This window comes from Macrobrachium rosenbergii, chromosome 48, assembly GCF_040412425.1.
Source record: "Macrobrachium rosenbergii isolate ZJJX-2024 chromosome 48, ASM4041242v1, whole genome shotgun sequence".
NCBI classification, from domain to species: Eukaryota; Metazoa; Arthropoda; class Malacostraca; order Decapoda; family Palaemonidae; genus Macrobrachium; species Macrobrachium rosenbergii.
The window spans coordinates 52,684,041-52,700,651 of record NC_089788.1 but is presented as its reverse complement, the minus strand read 5'-3'; the positions used below and the strand labels follow the sequence as shown (position 1 = coordinate 52,700,651).

The window sequence follows — 16,611 nt, the reverse complement described above, 5'->3', positions numbered from 1 at the left end:
ATAAATAAAGTTGGCAAGCTTTGAAATAAGAGGAAAATTAATTATGTTGCTTACTAGTTTTTCAGTATTAATAAAGGTTATATTCAGACATTTTCAAAACATAAATTTAGAAAACTGAACAGGAAGACACATCAAAGTAAGAACTTAATCTTCAACAATGGTTATTAAAATATTACTTTGAGGATTGATATTAATTTCTGTTATTAACTAGCAAAAATTTTCTATGACCTCTGACTGTCCTCAAAGTTATTAGGATCAGCTACAGCAGAAACTGCTGCTGGTGACTTACCTTGCCCTAGTGGTATGACACGAGAGATTTCGGTTCCTTTTTATACTGTACGACCGTGAGAAAATCTCCCCTTTGGTCCCATACACATCAGCTCACTTGCCTCTAGTTGGCAACCTTTTATCTCTTACTGTACAATGATATTGGGGTTACGCTGTCCAAATTATATATATATATATATATATATATATATATATATATATATATATATATATATATATATATATATATATATATATATATATATATATAAAATATTAATAACTTAACATTGTTCCTATTTGAAAACCGTTTTTTGTAAAACTTTTTCACAAGTTTTGTAATTCATCATTATCAAATTCGCCATATCAACCATAAAATATTAATAACTTAACATTGTTCCTTATTTGAAAACCGGATGGGGCATGGGTGGGTACTTTTGTCAAAGGCAAACTTTTTCAATCAAAAGTAACAGATCTTTTTTTCCAGATATCTATTATATACCCAACAGCAATTTTCGGGCTATCAACCATAGTGTATTGACTCTTGGATATGGAACGGTGTCTGGTAAGGACTTCTGCATCAACCAGAACTCCTGGGGCACACCGGATGGGGCATGGGTGGCGTACACGAACCTCACAAGAAACAGAAACAACCACTGTGGTGTGGCCACTGTCTTGCTACGCCATTGCCTAACCCCTTTGTTCTCTGCCCTACTCTTCAGGATATTATGATAGGCACTGCCTTCTTGCTGAAAATAAAGAATCATTAAGCACTTTTCCACCCGTTCTCTCAATGACCCTTTAGAGCTCTTTTAAGGACACAGGCCTTGTGTAATAATACAAATATTGAAACATGGGCTACAATTCGACACTCGAAAATCCAAACGAATTTTTTAATGCCACAAATTTCAACTTATTTTATTTCTGTTGCAATTCTAGATCATCCACTGTGATGGTGTTGCATATGTACCAACGCATTAAAAGGGTTTTGGTTACTTTCTCTTCTACTTCCAAAGTTATGGCCAAAAACGCCAATTATATTTGATCTACACTAATTTCATATCTTCGACATTAAAGTTAAAGCTACCTAATGTCAATAAACCTACACCTCAGTAGTACCAGGTCCAATTTGATCTTAGAGGCGTCAATAAGGCTAGCAATATCAAAAACAAATGATTAAGTTGTTTTTCTAAGACTGCACCGATTATTACATCAGCCACCTTATTATCTCTGAGGTCCTTGGTTGATGAGATTGAGGATTATCCTATAGCTTTTTGCCAGCACCTAAATATCTTCTGTATTAGGAATGTTTTTAATTCCCCATGAAATACAAAACCTTTGCTATATACCTCAAAGATATACAGCAGGTATTACAGGCGATGGTATTCGTGGTATGGTGTCTCAGATGCACAAGGAGTGTTTTCTAGAAATTGGTCAAATTTTCTCTATATAATCATAACTGGTAAACAGTTTTTCTTTTCGCAAATATATTATTTTGTTGCAATAGAATATTCTTTATAATGGCATCAAAATTAATAAACATCAATATCTAGGAATGAAACACTAGGGTATGAGCCACAAGAAACTTTTTGGACATCTCACCAACTACTTATTAATTTGAAATCAACTTCCTATTCTAGTTTTGAAAAACTGAGCCTACATTAAGAGTGGTAAAATTTTCTCAGTAACAAGTCTTCCACGTTCCCACCTCCCAGAGAAGAGCGTTGATCAGGACTGGGATTGTCGTTGTGTCAAGAAGTCTCCTCAAGAATTAGAGCAAACAATATCATGCTGACTTCCAGGCATGCCTCACGACACACATTACTGGTCACTTTATGAAAGCAGGAAGATAATAATGACCTCCATACTTCTCACCTTTCTAACACTCACCAGAAATGATATTAGGCTCCTCCAACATGGCCAAACGAATTTTATACATAACCTCTTCCCATATCAATGCTGTAATGGCCTGTAATACCAGGAGGAGTGGTCAAGAGTTCTGCTTGGTACTCAAGATGTCCCAATGCAGCTTTTCTGAGGATTTTCTATAACTTTCAGGTACTGTTGCAGGACATGTCAGGGATTACATTTTCTTGTCAGTGAATTAGGGGTTCTCACAAATACAAAATTTAGCCAATACTCCTGTCTTCACTTCAAAAATATCCTTTGCAGACAGGGCACAGTCATCTAAACTTACTGGTAGTCTGCCCTTTCAACAAGTTGCTCCTAGAAGCTCAGCCAGTTATTCACTTATTCATATTCCTCAACCTTCTGAGGACGACAGTCAGGGATCTCTTAAACACTGTAACACAGACTTACTCATAATGCATGAAATCCGGCAATGATTCGTTTGTTTGATCATACTCTCTTTTGCTTTATGTTTATCAGCCTTTAAGTTAGGAACTATCAGCATTTGGCAGCTGGTACACCTGATGAGTACATTGCTTTACTCATTTGTGACTGCATATTTATTAACAATAGTCCAGCTCTTATTCTCCAACATGCATACATTTTTTTAATCTGACACGAATAACCCCATTGCCCTCGAGAGCTCTTGGTTTCGTTGCTATGCACAAACTCATGACCTCTCAATCATCCCTTGTTACAACCAGCCATTTGGACATTTTTCTTTAGCAGCTCAAGTCTCTCTCATAAAATGCAATTATATAAATGTGGGGTTTGTACAACAAAAATATTTTATATTTTAAAAACAAAATTAGTCTTTTATAAACCCATAATTCATATATGCTGTCCCGTCTTGCAATACCACTCGCTTCTCAGTCATACTTGGTCATCCCTAAATTGAGTCTTGCCTTCTTGGAACTAGAAGACCAATTGCAGCCAGCCACCAACAAATATTCTTCAAATTGTTATTTTTGAACGCAGTGCTTACAGTTCACGAATATTCATAAATCAACTCTGGATAGCAATTTTGCTTATTGTTTGGAAAGTAAGCAAGAAGTCAACAGATGGGTAAATGTCAAATTCTTTCCTTCCTGGTTTATAGATTGTTAAGTGTCAGGAGGAACACAATATGATCTCATGTCTTTGGATTTGCCAAAGAAGGAAAGACAGGTAGGAAAATGTTCTATAAATGATCTTGATGCTTTTTTAAAAGGAAACCAGAAACATCCACGACCATAACAACTTAAAAAGTTATTGAATTATTCAAACCTTGGACTAAATTTTTCAAGAAATCTCAGTTGCAGTCCATGTTTTAATATGAGTTAATATATTGCACACGCCCTTATATAGGTTTGAAGGTCAGTGAGAGAATAGATAAGTGCTTAACAGTTCTTTATTTTCAATAAGAAGGCAGTCATTATTATAATTTGGAGAATTACGAGACAGAGAGCAAACACATTAGGCAAGGGCGTAGCAAGACTGAGTGGCCACACCACAGTGGTTGTTTTGGTTTCTTGTGAGCTTCATGTACCCACTCATGCCCCATCCAGTGCCCCACGAGTTCTTGATGATCCAGTAATCGGTGCCAGACTCCGTTCCATAACCAACAGCCAAAACACCATGGTTGATAGAGCGTGGTTTGCAATTGGGTTCATAGTAGACACCTAAAACAAAGAAAACATTTGCCCAAAATAAATATCATATACATAAATGATCAGTTACTTTAGATTTTCAGAAATGTGCAGCAAAAGAGGCTGAGCTTTTCAAGAGAGGAATAATTTTATTTAAGTTATGGTATAACAATTTTACTAACGGTACTGGGTGGCACATACCAACAGAAACAAATCATTACCATTGTCTGCCTTATAGTCTTATTGCATAGTTAGAAAAACAAAACAAAACCATACCTGATCTGTAAAGCTGGAAGGATAAATGTCCAGCATCAACACAGACACTAACGGGACCCTGGTCATGGAGAGCTGAAGCCTGAGTTTTCTCATCACCATAAGGAATACTTCTGTATCCTGTGACTGTGGCGACAACACTTGAAGGATCGAAACGGCAGCTCTTTTCCTAAAAAAAGTAAAATATTAGATTTATTGGTGCTGTTTCATAACTAAAACAAAAATGTATTTCATATTTGTTGCCAAATACACCAATTAATACACCAGTCAATTGTTAACACCAATTAATGCTCACACTGGCACGGGAACTACCCACGGGAATTTAATACTGTACCATTGTAACGTTTATATTCTTTATTATAAAGTTACCAGAAAACATACAAATAAAAAGACCACTGCACTCCATGCACAATATTTTTACATATAATGCAACTACGCAAGTGAAAACATGAAAATCCCAACTACTTACAACGGCCTCGTAGGGGTAAGAGTCTTCACTTGTGATACCACCGGCAGACTTGATGTAATCGATGGCCCACTGGACAACACCTCCATTGCATCCGGCGTTCTCTTTGGAACAGTCAACGAGCTGCTGTTCAGACAAACTGATCAGCTTGCCAGTTTTGACGAAATTGGCTCCTTCCACTGTTCCTGTCTGAGGATAATGGAAAGAAAAGCGTCTCAGTAAAGCTGTCATGCTTTCACTTTTGAATGCCTACATAGAAACATTATAGTGCTAATTCCTAAACATATTGCTTAATCTGTAATTTAGTTTTCTCAAAACAATAATAATATTCATGGATTGGTTTCAGTTTTAAAAGAGCTGTCCTCAAACAGACCCCTAGCAGATTCAGGAAAACAAATAGAACCAGAAACAGTGCATCAACCTTACACTACTTTCTGTTCACACGAAATTGAATCTTTCGTCAAAAATCTGGAGCAAGTTACAGTAGTGTTATTGTATCTACAGTACGTACTTTACATGCGTATTATTTGGAGTACATCACTGGTGATTTAATGCCATAAAAATTAATCTATTTAATCTATTTAATATTAAATAATGATATTATTCTGATTTATTCTGGAAGTTCCACAGGTTGCATTTAAAGATAGCGTACCTAAGTATCATAAACGAGGAGCAAAGAGTTTTTTATGATCCTGCTAAACTTTATCACAATTAATAAAGCTCACGAATATAGTAAAAAGAATCTCTGAATAATATCCTACTTACAGTGGAGAAGGACCAGCAGGACCCACAAGCTCCCTGATCCTTCACTTCACTGACACCACCAAGATCTCTCCAGTCGATGGCGTCAGCTCTTTCCTTTTCAGGGAGATTGGCGAGTTCCATTCCCTCTGTATAATCCACTTTATCCAGTCCAGTCATCTGGGCTACGAATTCCTCTGTGGTCTAATGTAAAAGGAAAACATTTGTAACATATCCAACATGTCAGCGTTATTATTTTCGACGTATAATCATATTCAGGGGCACTGAAAAGTACCCCAATTTTTTCCGTGATAGTCCTCTTACCATGTCACCGAACTTGTTCATAGCAACGTCGAAGGTGACTTCGCCCTTTCGGAAGCGTTCATTATGTTCCTCGACGAATTTAAGGTTGCTCTCGAAAATGGCCTTCCTGTAGAGGTCCTCCTTGGCGTTGGTGTACGCCTTTGCATGGGTCAGCTATTGGGAAAAATATTTTCCTTGGGTAATTGATAATGGCTTTGTTGTAATTACGATAATTGGTCTGTCATGTAAGCAATATCTTTTGAAATATTCATCACCATAAAGAAAGAAAATATTTCTGTATATTCATATATTATATGTATGTGTCTGGCCTTTTATCTGTATGTGCTTTTGTTAGAGTTTTGAGACATAAGTAAGCTTCTAGAAATATGTATCATTTTGATCGAAAATCTTCACCTTGAAGTCTTCCCATTGTTGGCTGGCAGCAGCCAGGGCAAAGCCACAGAGGAAAAGGACGAACTTCATCTGTGAACAATAAAAGGAAAATAAAGTAATACTTTCGAATTCGGGTTTGTCCGTTTTATGAAGTCAGTGATAAATAAAGTTGGCAACCTTTTAAATAAAGGGAAAATTAATTATGTTGCCTGCTAGTTTTTCAGTATTAATAAAGGTCATATTCAGACATTTTCAAAACATTCATTTAGACAACTGAACGGAAAGACACATCAGAGTAAGAACTTAATGTTCAACAATGGTTATTAAAATATGACTTTGAGGATTAATATTAATTTCTGTTATTAACTAGCAAAAATTTTCTATGACCTCTGACTGTCCTCAAAGTTATTAGGATCAGCTACAGCAGAAACTGCAGCTGGTGACTTACCTTCCCTAGTGGTATGACACGGGAGATTTCGGTTCCTTTTTATATTGTACGACCGTGAGAAAATCTCCCCTTTGGTCCCATACACATCAGCTCACTTGCCTCTAGTTGGCAACCTTTTATCTCTTACTGTACAATGTTATTGGGGTTACGCTGTCCAAATTATATATATATATATATATATATATATATATATATATATATATATATATATATATATATATATATATATATATATATATATATATATATATATATATATATATATATATATATATTATAGTTTTTTGTAATTCATCATTATCAAATTCGCCATAGTAAAATATTAATAACTTAACATTGTTCCTTATTTGAAAACTGTGGCCTTTTTGTAAAACTTTTTCAATCAAAAGTAATAAATCTTTTTTTCCAGATATCTATTATATACCCAATAGCAATTTTCGGGCTATCAACCATAGTGTATTGACTCTTGGATATGGAACGGAGTCTGGTAAGGACTTCTCGATCAACCAGAACTCCTGGGGCACCGGATGGGGCATGGGTGGGTACATGAAGCTCACAAGAAACAGGAACAATCACTGTGGTGTGGCCACTCAGTCTTGCTACGCCTTTGCCTAACATCTTTGTTCTCTGCCCTACTCTTCAGGGTGTTATGATAGGCACTGCCTTCTTGCTGAAAATAAAGAATCATTAAGCACTTTTCCACCCGTCCTCTCAATGACCCTTTAAAACTATTTTAAGGACACAGGCTTTGTGTAATAATACATATATTGAAACATGGGCTACCGTTCGATACTCGAAAATCCAAACGAATTTTCCACAAATTTGAGAAATTTAACTTTTTAAGCTGTCAGGATCACGAATGTTTTTAATGCCCTTTCAAAAAAGTATGGAAATCATTTATAAAGCATTCTTCGTCTCCAACTCATTTTATTTCTGTTGCAGTTCTAGATCATCCACTGTGATGGTGTTGCATATGTACCAACGCATTAAAAGGGTTTTGGTTACTTTCTCTTCTACTTCCAAAGTTATGGCCAAAAACGCTAATTGGATTTGATCTACACTAATTTCATCTCTTCGACATTAAAGTTAAAGTTACCTTATGTCAATAAAACTACACCTCAGTAGTATCAGGTCCAATTTGATCTTAGAGGCGTCACTAAGGCTAGCAATATCAAAAACAAATGGTTAAGTTGTTTTTCTAAGACTGCACCGATTATTACATCAGCCACCTTATTATCTCTGAGGTCCTTGGTTGATGAGATTTAGGATTATCCTATAGCATTTTGCCAGCACCTAAAAATCCTCTGTATTACAAATGTTTTTAATTCCCCATGAAATACAAAACCTTTGCTATATCTCAAAAATATATAGCAGGTATTACAGGCGATGTTATTCGTGGTATGGTGTCTCAGATACACAAGGAGTGTTTTCTAGAAATTGGTCACATTCTTCTCTTTATAATCATAACTGGTAAACAGTTTTTCTTTTCGCAAATATATTATTTTGTTGCAATAGGATATTCTTTATAATAGCATCAAAATTAATAAACATCAATATCTAGGAATGAAACACCAGGGTAGGAGCCACAAGAAACTTTTTGGACATCTCACCAACTACTTATTAATTTGAAATGAACTTCCTATTCTAGTTTTGAAAAACTGAGCCTACATTAAGAGTGGTATTATTTTCTCAGTAACAAGTCTTCAACGTTCCCACCTCCCAGAGAAGAGCGTTGGTCAGGACTGGGATTGTCGTTCTGTCAAGAAGTCTCCTCAAGAATTAGAGCAAACAATGTCATGCTGACTTCCAGGCATGCCTCACGACACACATTACTGGTCACTTTATGAAAGCAGGAAGATAATAATGACCTCCACACTCCTCACCTTTCTAACACTCACCAGAAATGATATTAGGCTCCTCCAACATGGCCAAACGAATTTTATACATAACCTCTTCCCATATCAATGCTGTAATGGCCTGTAATACCAGGAGGAGTAGTCAGGACTTCTGCTTGGTACTCAAGATGTCCCAATGCAGCTTTTCTGAGGATTTTCTATAACTTTCGGGTACTGTTGCAGGACATGTCAGGGATCACATTTTCTTATCAGCGAATTAGAGGGGGTCTCACAAATACAAAATTTAGCCGATACTCCTGTCTTCCACTTCAAAAATATCCTTTTGCAGACAGAGCACAGTCATCTAAACTTACTGGTAGTCTGCCCTTTCAACAAGTTGCTCCTAGAAGCTCAGCCAGTTATTCATTTATTCATATTCCTCAATCTTCTGAGGAGCACAGTCAGGGATCTCTTAAACACTGTAACACAGACTTACTCATAATGCATGAAATCCGACAATGATTCGTTTGTTTGGTCATACTCTCTTTTGCTTTATGTGTATCAGCCTTTAAGGTTAGGAACTATCAGCATTTGGCAGCTGGTACACCTGATGAGTACATTGCTTTACTCATTTGTGACTGCATATTTATTAACAATAGTCCATCTCTTATTCTCCAACATGCATACATTTTTTAACCTGAGACGAATAACCGCATTGCCCTTGCTATGCACAAACTCATGGCCTCTCAATCAGCCCTTATTACAACCAGCTATTTGGACATTTTTCTTTAACAGCTCAAGTCTCTCTCATAAAATACAATTATATAAATGAGGGGTTTGTACAACAAAAACATTCTATATTTTAAAAACAAAATTAGTCTTATATAAACCCATAATGCATATATGCTGTCCCGTCTTACAATACCTCTCGCTTCTCAGTCATACTTGGTCATCCCTAAATTGAGCCTCTTGCCTTCTTGGAACTAGAAGGCCAATTGCAGCCAGCCACCAACAAATATTCTTCAAATTGTTATTTTTGAACGCAGTGCTTACAGTTCACGAATACTCATAAATCAACTCTGGATAGCAATTTTGCTTATTGTTTGGAAAGTAAGCAAGAAGTTAACAGATGGGTAAATGTCAAATTCTTTCCTTCCTGGTTTATAGATTGTTAAGTGTCAGGAGGAACACAATATGATCTCATGTCTTTGGGTTTGCCAAAGAAGGAAAGACAGGTAGGAAAATGTTCTATAAATGATCTTGATGCTTTTTTTAAAAGGAAACCAGAAACATCCACGACCCTAGCAACGTAAAAAAATTGTTGAATTATTCAAACCTTGGACTAAATTTTTCAAGAAATCTCAGTTGCAGTCCATGTTTTAATATGAGTTAATATATTGCACACGCCCTTATATAGGTTTGAAGGTTAGTGAGAGAACAAATAAGTGCTTAACAGTTCTTTATTTTTAATAAGAAGGTAGTCATTATTATAATTTGGAGAATTACGAGATAGAGAGCAAACACATTAGGCAAGGGCATAGCAAGACTGAGTGGCCACACCACAGTGGTTGTTTTGGTTTCTTGTGAGCTTCATGTACCCACTCATGCCCCATCCAGTGCCCCACGAGTTCTTGATGATCCAGTAATCGGTGCCAGACTCCGTTCCATAACCAACAGCCAAAACACCATGGTTGATAGAGCGTGGTTTGCAATTGGGTTCATAGTAGACACCTAAAACAAAGAAAACATTTGCCAAAAATAAATATCATATACATAAATGATCAGTTACTTTAGATTTTCAGAAATGTGCAGCAAAAGAGGCTGAGCTTTTCAAGAGAGGAATAATTTTATTTAAGTTATGGTATAACAATTTTACTAACGGTACTGGGTGGCACATACCAACAGAAACGAATCATTACCATTGTCTGCCTTATAGTCTTATTGCATAGTTAGAAAAAACAGAAGAAAACCATACCTGATCTGTAAAGCTGGAAGGATAAATGTCCAGCATCAACACAGACACTAACGGGACCTTGGTCATGGAGAGCTGAAGCCTGAGTTTTCTCATCACCATAAGGAATACTTCTGTATCCTGTGACTGTGGCGACAACACTTGAAGGATCGAAACGGCAGCTCCTTTCCTATAAAAAAAAGTTAAATATTGGATTTATTGGTGCTGTTTCATAACTAAAAAAAAGATATTTCATATTTGTTGCAAAATACACCAATTAATACAAAAGTCAATTGTTAACACCAATTAATGCTCACACTGCCACAGGAAATACCCACGTGAATTTAATACAATACCATTGTAATATTTATATTATTTATTATAAAAATTACCAGAAAACATACAAATAAAAAACCACTGCACTCCATGCACAATATTTTTATATTTAATGCAACTACGCAAGTGAAAACATGAAAATCCCAAATACTTACAACGGCCTCGTAGGGGTAAGAGTCTTCACTTGTGATACCACCGGCAGACTTGATGTAATCGATGGCCCACTGGACAACACCTCCATTGCATCCGGCGTTCTCTTTGGAACAGTCAACGAGCTGCTGTTCAGACAAACTGATCAGCTTGCCAGTTTTGATGAAATTGGCTCCTTCCACTGTTCCTGTCTGAGAATAATGGAAAGAAAAGCTTCTCAGTAAAACTGTCATGCTTTCACATTTGAATGCCTTCATAGAAACATTATAGTGCTAATTCCTAAACTACTTGCTTAATCTGTAATTTAGTATTCTTAAAAGAATAATAATATTCATGGATAGGTTTCAGTTTTAAAAGAGCTGTCCTCAAACAGACCTCTGCAGATTCAGGAACACAAATAGAACCAGAAACAGTGCATCATCCTTACACTACTTTCTGTTCACACGAAATTGAATCTTTCGTCAAAAAATCTGGAGCAAGTTACAGTAGTGTTATTGTATCTACAGTATGTACTTTACACGCGTATTATTTAGAGTACATCACTGGTGATTTCACGCCATAAGAATTAATCTATTTAATCTATTTAATATTAAACAATGATATTATTCTATACCTGGAAGTTCCACAGGTTGCATTTAAAGATAGCGTACCTAAGTATCATAAACGAGGAGTAAAGAGTTTTTTATGATCCTGCTAAACTTTATCACAATTAATAAAGCTCACGAATATAGTAAAAAGAATCTCTGAATAATATCCTACTCACAGTGGAGAAGGACCAGCAGGACCCACAAGCTCCCTGATCCTTCACTTCACTGACACCACCAAGATCTCTCCAGTCGATGGCGTCAGCTCTTTCCTTCTCAGGGAGATTGGCGAGTTCCATTCCCTCTGTATAATCCACTTTATCCAGTCCAGTCATCTGGGCTACGAATTCCTCTGTGGTCTAATGTAAAAGGAAAACATTTGTAACATATATATCCAACATGTCAGCGTTATTATTTTCGACGTATAATCATATTCAGGGGCACTGAAAAGTACCCCAATTTTTTCCGTGATTGTCCTCTTACCATGTCACCGAACTTGTTCATAGCAACGTCGAAGGTGACTTCGCCCTTTCGGAAGCGTTCATTATGTTCCTCGACGAATTTAAGGTTGCTCTCGAAAATGGCCTTCCTGTAGAGGTCCTCCTTGGCGTTGGTGTACGCCTTTGCATGGGTCAGCTATTGGGAAAATATTTTCCTTGGGTAATTGATAATGGCTTTGTTATGATTACGATAATTGGTGTGTCATATAAGCAATATCTTTTGAAATATTCATCACCATAAAGAAAGAAAATATTTGTGTATATTCATATACTATATTTATGTGTCTGCATATTTATCTTTATGTGCTGTCGTTAGTTTTGAGACATAAGTAAGCTTCTAGAAATATGTATCATTTTGATCGAAAATCTTCACCTTGAAGTCTTCCCATTGTTGGCTGGCAGCAGCCAGGGCAAAGCCACAGAGGAAAAGGACGAACTTCATCTGTGGACAATAAAAGGAAAATAAAGTAATACTTCCGAATTCGGATTTGTCCGTTTTATGAAGTCAGTGATAAATAAAGTTGGCAAGCTTTTAAATAAGAGGAAATTAATGATGTTGCTTACTAGCTTTTCAGTATTAATAAAGGTCATATGCAGACATTTTCAAAACATAAATTTAGAAGTAAGAACTTAATGTTCAGCAACGATTATTAAAATATTACTTTGAGGATTAATAGTAATTTCTGTTATTAACTAGCAAAAATTTTCTATGACCTCTGACTGTCCTCAAAGTTATTAGGATCAGCTACGGCAGAAACTGCTGCTGGTGACTTACCTTGCCCTAGTGGTATGACACGGGAGATTTCGGTTCCTTTTTATACGGTATGACCGTGAGAAAATCTCCTCTTTGGTCCCATACAAATCAGCCCACCTGCCTCTGTTGGTAAAATTCAAGTGACACGTCATCTCTATCTTTATGTAACACCACTTTTCCCTTCCAAAAAAACAAGAAAAGATATTCACAGGTGAAGGATTTCAAAAATTTCGCACAAACGTTACGCAAGTTGGTTTTTCGTATCCACAGGTTTCACAATTCTTTGTTTCCAGGAAAACTTCTAGTCAATAAATACTCTAAGAAAGGAAATGTTAAGATATTTGCAAAAGTAAATTCGGAGCTAAAAACATGTTAAATGAGATTTATTGGAAGTATGATCTGGATTCTTTCATTGTAAATAAGAAATCCCATTTTTTAATGTATTCTAACTCTTTAGACAGGATTTTTTTTAATTCATTATTTCTGCTTATCAGCCTTTAAGCATGTCTGAAAAATACTGAACTCTAAATTTTTAATAATGTATAAGGTTATATGTATCTAAACTTATGTTTGTATGTACGGTTTATAACCTACAGCTTGTGCGTAAATCATTTCCAGTTTTGTGCACTGCTTAATTTAGTAATTATCTGTCAGTGTGTTCTTGGCAGTACAGTACTTATTCCTCTGAAGGTGTAAAGTTCGGTGACGAGCAGTGCCCAAGTCCCTCTCCATTCAAATGGTTCCTGGAGGAATAAGGTTGACCTATGGGACCCCAACCAAAGCCCTAACTCCCAGCTCACAAGGCCAGTCAGGTCGCGTGCCAGTGAAAATTTATCACGGCCTGAACAAGCATTGAACTCTCACTTCACAAAGTGCAAGGCAGAAACCTCTTAGCCGCAGTTTTGTGGGTTTTTGCTGTGGTGAGTTGTTGTTGTTTGCTTGTATTAACAGTAGTTCTGTTTACGCTTTAGTCTTTAGTAACGTTAGTACTGGTAATCTTCTTAGACACGAAGATATGTTATTCAGTTGTATTCCACATAGGAAAATGAGAGGTGTTTTTGTGAGAATATGCCCAACAGTTTCGTCTTCCAATGGACCTCTTCTTGGAGCGTTTACTAAGGAAAGAGAAAAAGTTTACAATGTATGTAGCCAAGAAAGGCCTAAAATCTTAAACATATGAAGTACCGTTACCAGAAACTAGCAGTTTGAACTAAAAAAAAATATCCAACAGTAAGACAATACAATTAAGTAAGAACAGTAGTTGAACAAATGAAAAATACCAAAATATCAAAAAGAGGTAATATGTCCATTTGAAGCAGCATAACACTAAGTACATATTAACAAACGTATATTATATGATCGTTAATGGATAACATTATCCAATTTGTACTGACATCTCATGACATGTAAAATAAAAGGATCTAATTTATATAAACCAGGAGATAAATTAATTTTTTTTCCTTTGCTGTGAACTATGCAAGCTGTCTCTGTCAAATTTCTTTCAATAAAACCTGCGCTATTAAATAAAATCTTTGACCCGAGCCAGTCAATTGGTAAAATTACACATATTACTGTGAGCACATAAAGCATTACTTGTATTGTTTGTTCTTATACTGGTGATTTAAAATGCGTTATTTGAGTGCCTTCCCAGATTGTCCTATATAACCGGATTATTACGAATTAGATTTTTACCAGTGGTGCTAGGATATCCTAGCACCATTGGTTAATTGTGGATTGTGAAAAGGATACTGCAGAAACTAGCAAAAGAGTGTGGGGATGTTCGTAGGAGGAGAAAGCTGAAAGTAAATGTGAGAAAGATTTGGGTGAAGAGGGCCAATGGAAAATGGGTAATGTTTATATAAATGGGTGAAGCATGAAGGTCATTGATGGAGTATTAAATATAGTAAATGATTGTAGGATAAAAGAATAGGCAAGTCACACAGTATGGGAAGCACAAGAGGCAAAAGTTTGTAAGAAAAGTCTTGAAGCCAATGTTGTAAATATGAAGGAACTGTTGTGCCACCTCACCTTTTTGGAAGTGAAGTGTGGATGTTGAGTACGGTTGAAAGAAAAAAGGCTGGAGCTGTTGGGAGAAACTGCTCATGTAGTATATACAAGAAAGGGTGAGGAATGAATGAATGAAAAGGTCAAAGATAGATGTGGTTATAAAAGGTCAGTTTAGGTGAAACGATGGGTCAAGGCATTTTGAGATAATTTGGATACATACAGAGGCTAGAGATCGATAGCTTGGTAAAGAAAACAAATAGCGCATTATTCGGAATGTGAAGGCAGGAGGAGAGAAAGTCCTAGAAAGTCCTGGATAGATGGAGTATAAGAAGTGCTGGTATAAGAGCGTTAAGATTCAGGGAAATGATAACAGAGGTCAGGTTTGCACTGCATCTGCAGTACGAGGTAATGGTGCACTGCTCATGAGCCTCCATTATAGATATATAAACGGATATGGTCATGGATGTTTCCGCACATGAGTTTCAACCTTGATACAGCAGATACAAGATAAACATGATTGCAGTTATTGGCGCCATTTTATCTCATAAGCAAACCCCAATAATAGGAACCGGCCTACTGTATATATATATATATATGTGTATATATATATATATATATATATATATATATATATATATATATATATATATATATATATAAATACTCGTATATATATATGTATGTATATATGTATAAATATATGTATATATATATATACATATAAATATATATATATATATATATATATATATATATATATATATATATATATATATATATATACATATATATACAAGTTTGAGCAACTTCCCTTAACAGCGGTCGGCTCCAGAGAGGTTACTAACTTACATGGTAGGCCACGGAGATAAAATTGATAATTTTGCTTATGACTCCACACACATACGTGAACTCACAAATTCCCACTGATAAGACATCAGATCACTCAAGTCTAAACTGAAGCCGTGCGAACAACATCAACGGCTGAGCGTCAATGTATGGGGCCAATTCAGACTTTTTCCCACGAACATACCTACTGTAGTGCTTCTGTGCCACACCACCTTCTTCTCATCATCAAAACTTAGGAAAGCATCAATTAAATGCATTTTCCTTATAGGCTAACAGAGCAACAATATAATCGCCATTGCTTCATTCTGAAATACTTGAACTTCATCAACCTCTAAGTGTCATTTTCTAACCATTCCTAGCCCAGCTTCGTCTATCTTTGTTGCCAAGTGCAATAGACTCTGCAAGAGGCTCTCCCCATCATCTATTGAGGCTGCGCGTTCTCCTTTTTACTCCAACCTTACCTTCCTTTGCCAACAGTTACTGAAGCTCCTTGACCGGAGTTAATCTGTCCAGAGACAAAATGGTTCAAACACCGGAATTTTTTACCCTATGATTCAAGGTTAAGGTTACCTGTTCTTCTGTAGTTTGGCCCTAGATTATTACTGGGGATTGAAAAGGTCTGGCTGCATTTTAGGCAAGATTTTCTTCTGTCTTAAGCATGAAGTTTACCGAAAAACAAAAGATTCATAAATGACGTTTCCTCTCTTCTTTTTATTCGTATAAATTTTAATTTACATTTTAATCAAATGCTGCAAATAGGCCCTTACTGACCGTACCATATGGCTAAAGAGAACCGTTGTTTGTATGATAATCTGACAATAGTCTGAGTGGCCTATAAGGACGTGTCATATTTATCGAGTATAGACCAAAGGATTTTAAAAACTTAGTCTTTAGTAAACTCAGTATTTCTGATGTCCCTTTACGCAGTTTTAAATACTAGTCCCTCTAGTAAAGAAAAAAGTAGCCTGTTCTTAGTAATCGTATCCAGGATGATTCAAGACAAGTTTAAAATGAAGATTTAGAAGGCTCATGTTTTTCCCCCTATTCTCCCACATCAAGTTATACCTTCAAAAAGGACCTCTATAGGAGGGTCCTGTTTTGAGGGTAATCTCAGGTACACAGAGGAACATATTTAGATCTCATGAAAAAAGTCATTCATCTTCCACTTATCCAATAACGTGTTTGGTAACATTTTAAGAAACACTTCTTGGGAAAACTCAG

The 16,611-nt window shown here is 36.1% G+C and overlaps 2 protein-coding genes across 2 annotated transcripts; both read right to left on the bottom strand.

The window, feature by feature from the left end:
- Positions 1 to 3,547: 3,547 nt before the first annotated feature.
- On the bottom strand, positions 3,548 to 6,137 carry LOC136831386 (digestive cysteine proteinase 2-like). Its single transcript, XM_067091753.1, has 6 exons — positions 6,001 to 6,137; positions 5,608 to 5,760; positions 5,308 to 5,487; positions 4,546 to 4,731; positions 4,080 to 4,245; positions 3,548 to 3,836 (listed from the first exon to the last, which is right to left on the bottom strand). Exons 1-6 carry the CDS (start codon positions 6,067 to 6,069, stop codon positions 3,631 to 3,633), a joined length of 960 nt encoding a protein of 319 aa, XP_066947854.1. The 5' UTR covers positions 6,070 to 6,137; the 3' UTR covers positions 3,548 to 3,630.
- A 3,567-nt stretch (positions 6,138 to 9,704) lies between these two features.
- LOC136831385 (digestive cysteine proteinase 2-like) lies at positions 9,705 to 12,313 on the bottom strand. The gene is made up of 6 exons (XM_067091752.1): positions 12,157 to 12,313; positions 11,767 to 11,919; positions 11,463 to 11,642; positions 10,705 to 10,890; positions 10,238 to 10,403; positions 9,705 to 9,993 (listed from the first exon to the last, which is right to left on the bottom strand). Exons 1-6 carry the CDS (start codon positions 12,223 to 12,225, stop codon positions 9,788 to 9,790), a joined length of 960 nt encoding a protein of 319 aa, XP_066947853.1. The 5' UTR covers positions 12,226 to 12,313; the 3' UTR covers positions 9,705 to 9,787.
- Positions 12,314 to 16,611: the final 4,298 nt, after the last annotated feature.